Raw genomic sequence first — 5706 nt, forward strand, 5'->3', positions numbered from 1 at the left:
CGCACAGCAGCCACACAAGTCAGCTTTGGGAGCTCTCGGCGACGCCCAATGCGTGCGCCGGTAGGGGGGAGTGTGTGCGCGCGTGTGTGAGATGAGGATTGTGGCAGGCTGGCTGCTGCTGATGTGGGCAAGTGTGCTCTGTGTGCGGCGCTGCGCTGGCGTGCGACGCGCGCGTGCTGTGTACGTGTGCGTGCTGCGGTCGCGCGCGCGTCTGTGTGTGCTGCGCGCGCGCCGCCGGTGTGTGCTGTGCGCTGTGCTCTGTTTTGCGCCCTGTTTGTGCAGCTGGGAGGCGCAGGCTTGGCTGGCAGGGCTGCGCGGTGGGCTGCGGCGTGCTGCGGGTGGTCGCGCGCCTGCCTGATGGTGTACGGCGGCCGCGCAGCCCGCCCGACCGGGTCGTCGGCGGCCCAGGGCGCGAGCATGCGGTCGGCGCTGCATGTGAGGCTATGTGCGCGGCTGGCGCGTATGTTTCCGTGCGGCGAGGGACGCGCGTATGTGTTCACGCTGCGGGCGCGGGCGGGCGCGGGGGGCGGCGCGGTCTCACCGCGGTCCGACGTCGGTTGGTCTTCGGCGTGGCGAGGGCGGGCGCGCAGAGAGGCCTTGCCGCCATCGCGTTGCCGCGAAGGAAAAAGAATGTCTGATCTAACCAGAAAGAGCCATCGAAGAGCCGTCGAGCTACATGAGACCCAAGCAAGTCGTCGTGATGTACCAGAAAACGAAACTAGCGCCAAAATTGAGATAAGGTAGGTAAGGTAAACTTCTCCACACACACGAGGTGGTGGGGCAAGGGGAGGCAACCCTCGCGTCTCCACGTCTAACGACAGGAGCCAAATTGAGATCTCAGGATGACATTAATTTCTCGCGCCTACTTTCGCTGCTTGAGACTCGCCAAATAGATCCTGCGTCTAGGGGCGAGGCTCACGAGTCGGCGACGAGGATCTGGGGCGACCTCAACCTCCTCGGCATCGAGAAGCGGGACGACGACGGCAACTTTGTCGGCACCCGGCCGATCGGTATCCCGGCCGCGATCCGCCGCCTCGCCAACCGCGTGCTTATGAAGCACCGTTGCACCGACATGTGCAACCTGCTGACTGGCGGCTCGGCTGACGCTCGGCGCATCATTCGTGAACATTATGACTTAACTTACCTCTTGTGGCCAGTGAGTGCTTCTTTTCGGCGCCGCCGCGCCGCCCGCCCGCGCGCCACCCCTTTTGCGCAGCAACACCTTAAACTTCATGGCCCCCCAAATTCGGGTCGGAGCGTAGCGGAGTGGGACCCGAGTTTGAAAAAGGCGACGGACGCTTGCGTCCTAGCCTCCAACAACGCCTCCCCGGCGCAGAGGGGCCCCCGGAGGGACGCTCAACCGCCCCACGCCACGCCGCTTGCGGCGGTCCTCTTCCCTGCTCGCGGGGGCGCACATATTTCTTCTTTCGCGGGCCCCCCTCACATCTTCAGCCCCGACAAGCCCCGACCGACGTTGAGCTTCTGCCCCGTACATCCCCACCCCCTGCCACCCCTCACTGACACACCCCCGACACGCACATACAAGACAAACCCGGCGTCCTGCTCTCAAAAGAAAAGAAAAAAGGTGGCGCGACTTTTCTTCTTTCCGGCCAGTTCCGGCTCAGAATTCAATCGAATACCCGGTACCGGGCTTCATGAGGGCGCACTTGCACATGAGAGGCGCCATCGGCCCAACCCAGCTCGCCGACCTGGCTCGGGGCGACCTGGCCTCGCTGCGCGCCCTCCTCTCCGGACGGCGGACGCGCGGCACGTCGCTCGCGGCCCAGCTCGACGAGCGGCACGACACCGAGAAGCAGGACACGCTGCTCACCTGGGCCGCTCGTCACGGGCAGGCCGAGGCGGCGCGGCTGCTGCTCGAGGGCGGCGCGAGCGTCGGGGCGACGACTGGCGGCGGCGCTTCAGCGCTGTACATCGCGTGCCAGGAGGGCCAGCTTGAGTGCGTCCGGCTGCTCCTCGAGGCTGGCGCGGCGGTCAACCAAGCCGAGGGGCAAGGCGCCACGCCGCTGTTCGCGGCGTGCCAGGAAGGCCACGTCCAGTGCGCCCGGCTGCTTCTTGAGGCTGGCGCAGTGGTGAACCAAGCCGACGGTGATGGCTTCACGCCGCTGTACGTTGCGTGCCAGGAGGGCCAGCTCGAGTGCGCCCGGCTGCTGCGCGACGCTGGCGCTAACATCAACCAGGCCGATGAGGAGGGTACCACGCCGCTGTACATCGCGTGCCAGAACGGCCACCTCGAGGGCGTTCGGCTGCTTCTCGAGGCTGGCGCGGCGGTCGGCCAAGCCCTGAATGGCGGCGCCACGCCGCTGTACATCGCGTGCCGCTTTGGCCATCTCGAGGTCGCCCGGCTTCTTCTCGAGGCGGGCGCAGCGGTAAGCCAAGCCCGCAACGACGGCACCACGCCGCTGTTCATGGCGTGCCGGGAGGGCCATCCCGAGTGCGTTCGGCTGCTTCTCGAGGCGGGCGCGGCGATCGACCAAGCCCATGAGAATGGCGCCACGCCGCTGTTCGCGGCGTGCCAGAACGGCCACCTCGAGGTCGCCAAGCTCCTCTCCTCCTACGGCGCCTCCCGCGCCGCAGTGCCGCCCTTCGGCACGCCCGAGGAGGTTGCAACCGAAGATGGCCACGCCGACCTCGCCGCCTGGCTGGTCGCCAGCCGCGGCTGGACGCCGCTCGCGCACCTTGAGACCCTCACCGCCGCCCGCGCTCTCTCCCTGCTGCGCAGCGGCGCAAGCTTGCACGAGGGTGAGCCGACGCCGCTGCAGCGCGCCGCGGGCGGCGAGGGCGAGGCGGCGGCGCTGGTTCGGCGGGCGGCGGCGCCGTGGTCGCCGGCAAGCCACTCGCTCTTCCCCGCGCCGGCCCGCGCGCGGGCGGCGCGCCTCGTCCTCTCGCTCTACGAGATCCACGAGTGGTACCACCTCGACTCGGCCGGAGCCACGAACGGCATCGCGGCGCTCGACTTTGGCCACTGCGTCTTGGGCTTCGCCATCGCGCGCGAGACGCAGTAGCTGAGGCATGGCGTGCGCCCGTGTTGCCGCAGGTGGCGGCGCGCGAGGCGACATGAAGAGCCCTGATCGCGGCCAGTGCTTCGGTGCGCAGCTCATTCGTGTTCCAGGTGCGGAGTGTATCGTGTATGAGTCGCAGCGTGAGTGTGCCGCACGATGCTCTGCGGTGTATCGACTCTCTTCTAGACGTGGTGTGTACTCCCTTGTCCTCGGATTTTCCACAGACCACACACGAACAGAGAGACACGAGAACGCGGCCGAGAAGCGAGAAGAGCGAGACCAGCCGGGGCGAAAACTCGTCGAAGGCCGAGGACATCCCCGGGGAGCGCGCGGGCGACGCGGGCGACTTTTTTATCATTTATGTAATGACGTGACTTTAAACCAAGTGGCGCCGCGACAACAAGAAACAACAATGCTCCAGCTTGTCGCACAAGTCACAAGTTCACAGACACCTCGAGCAGGGCCGGGTGGTTGGTCCAGAGCCCCCAGCCGTCTGGGAACGGCCTCGTCGGCGCGGCCGCGTTGTACGCGTCAAAGTCGTCCGCGAGGGCCCTCAGCTCGCGCTGGAAGTCGGCATAGCTCGCGCGCAGCCCCTCCTCCCCCGCCACACCGCCAAACAGGTGCGACCAGTCATCCTCGGAGCCGGGCGCGGCGAGCAGCTTTGGCATCGGCATGAAGGTGAAGGAGGTGAGGATGGCCTGTGTGATGGCCGACTGCTTGTTGCCGCGCGCCTCGCCCACCGGCCAGCGCCACGCACAGAAGCGGACGTCCTTCGCGTACACGGCGAGGTGGCCCGCCTGCTCGTGCCCCGCGGTCACACGGTCGCACACCGTCGCGATGAGGCAGGTGCAGAGCTCCGCCAGCTGCGGAGGCGGCAGGCCGCGCACGGCGACCACCTCGTGCGTCCCGCCCGCGCTGCCCGCCCCCGGCTGAGCGACGAGCGGCGCCGTGGTGGAGAGCGAGCGCAGCAGCCCCTCCGCAAAGCCGGTCATCTCCGCGTCGGCGGCGAGGCTTGCGGCGGTCGGGTACACGGCCCGGAGCGAGGCCTCAACGTACGCCTTGAAGACGCGGTACAGCCGCCCCGCCTGTTTGGGGTGGGGGGAGGGGGGGGTGTAGAGGCGGGCCGGGAGCGTCGGTGACAGCAGAGGCAGGGACGGCTCAGGCGGAAACGCTGTCGGAAAGCCTGCCGCTCGTGCCTCGGAAGTGTCTCGGAAGTGTCTCGGAAGTGTCTAGGAAAAGGCTGTCGGACGCGCCTGCCGCTCGTACGGCGTGTCGACGCCGCCGGCGCGTCGCGCCTCGAGGTAGCGCTCGCGGTCGACGATGTGCATGAGCCGCTCGAAGGGCGACGCGCCGGAGAGCTCGGCCGCGGCGCCGCCTGGCTGCATCGCCGCGGCGCACACGAGGGACGGCGCTGCGTCCCACGCGAGCTGGAGGCCCTCGCCGGTGAAGGCGAGGGTGCGTGACACCATCGAGCGCTCGGCGACGAGCAGGTCGTGCGCTCGGTCGTTGACGGTGATGGTCTGGTGCAGGAAGGGCGTGAGGAGCCGCCGAAGCGGGTGCGAGGCGGACAGCGTCTCGCGAAGAGCCACGGCCGCGGCCGTCGAGAGGTCGAGGTGGAGCTCGAAGAGGTGGTCGACGACCTGCTCAATGTCCACGCGGTGCAGGAGACCCCCCCTCGTCGGTGTGTCTCCCCCCCCTCCCCCCCTCCCCCCCCTCCCTCCCTCCCTCCTACATCGAGGGCAGACGGGGTAGACTGGGTGGACCGGCGGGCAACTGTGGTAGACGAGGCGACCGCAGTCTACCGCAGTGGACGGTGTAAGGACGCCAGTCTACCGGCAGATCCGCGGGACCGCCGCGAGGAGCCGCACGAGCCAGCTCAAGGAGGAGGTCGGCCGCCATCAGGTCTTCGATGATGGCGCAGTGCATATCGCACCACATCTCGGCCACCCGTCGGCGCTACCTGGGCGGGCCTCGGCTGGATCTCGGCTAGGCTACGTCGCGGCGCCGTCACGAGCGTGAAGACGGAGGAGCGCACGCAGAACTTCGCGTACTCCCACGCCGCGGGGTCGCCGTCCGGGTAGAAGGTGCGCGTCGTCAGCTGGCGCGCCTCGAAGCCGCGCGCGGCGCCGCTCGGCCCGACGCGTCCCGCGGCGCTTCCGGCGGGCTCGCACCGCTCGATGCGTAGCACGCGCCAGGATTCGTCAAAGTACGCGTCTGCGCCTATACTGGTCGACGACTCGGCGTTGACGTCATGCGTTGGGCAGCGCCGCATCATCGGCGCACGTCTAGGAAGTGTCTAGGAAGTGTCTAGGAAGTGTCTCCGCGCCGTAGCTGGCGTAGCCCGGCCGCACCGGCAGCGCGGCGAGCGCGTTCGTCCGGACAGCGAACACGCGCCGCCCGGCCTCCTCGAGCGCCTCCACCCTGTGCGCGCCCATGCCGTGCCGGCAGAAGCGCGTGAGCGCCTCGTCCGAGAGCTTGTCGCCCCACTCCGGCGCGTGCGGCGGCGAGTGCGGCGGGTAGACGTCGCCGACGTGCGTCGCGACGTACGCCTCGGGGTCCTCGCCTAGGAAGGGTCTAGGAAGTGTCTAGGAAGTGTCTAGGAAGGACGTACGCCTCGGGGTCCTCGCCTACAGGAAGGTTCTTGGAAAGGTCCAGGCGAGGTTCCAGGAAAGGAAGGTGCGCCTCG

The 5706-nt window shown here is 68.4% G+C and overlaps 1 protein-coding gene across 1 annotated transcript; it reads right to left on the reverse strand.

Moving 5' to 3' along the window:
• Positions 1 to 3384: 3384 nt before the first annotated feature.
• EMIHUDRAFT_463448 (hypothetical protein) lies at positions 3385 to 5583 on the reverse strand. The gene is made up of 4 exons (XM_005778262.1): positions 5372 to 5583; positions 4981 to 5316; positions 4274 to 4660; positions 3385 to 4105 (listed from the first exon to the last, which is right to left on the reverse strand). The coding sequence occupies exons 1-4, from the start codon at positions 5453 to 5455 to the stop codon at positions 3455 to 3457; spliced, it is 1458 nt and encodes a 485-aa protein (XP_005778319.1). The 5' UTR covers positions 5456 to 5583; the 3' UTR covers positions 3385 to 3454.
• Positions 5584 to 5706: the final 123 nt, after the last annotated feature.

Source organism: Emiliania huxleyi (genome assembly GCF_000372725.1).
Source record: "Emiliania huxleyi CCMP1516 unplaced genomic scaffold EMIHUscaffold_25, whole genome shotgun sequence".
Classification (NCBI taxonomy): Eukaryota; Haptophyta; order Isochrysidales; family Noelaerhabdaceae; genus Emiliania; species Emiliania huxleyi.

Coding starts and splice junctions, on each gene's coding strand:
- EMIHUDRAFT_463448 (XM_005778262.1), bottom strand. CDS start 5,455: ATGGGCGCGCACAGGGTGGAGGCGCTCGAGGAGGCCGGGCGGCGCGTG. Junction 4,661..4,980: donor TCCAGCCGAGGCCCGCCCAG/GTAGCGCCGACG, acceptor GACATTGAGCAG/GTCGTCGACCACCTCTTCGA. Junction 4,106..4,273: donor ACACGCCGTACGAGCGGCAG/GCGCGTCCGACA, acceptor CACCCCAAACAG/GCGGGGCGGCTGTACCGCGT.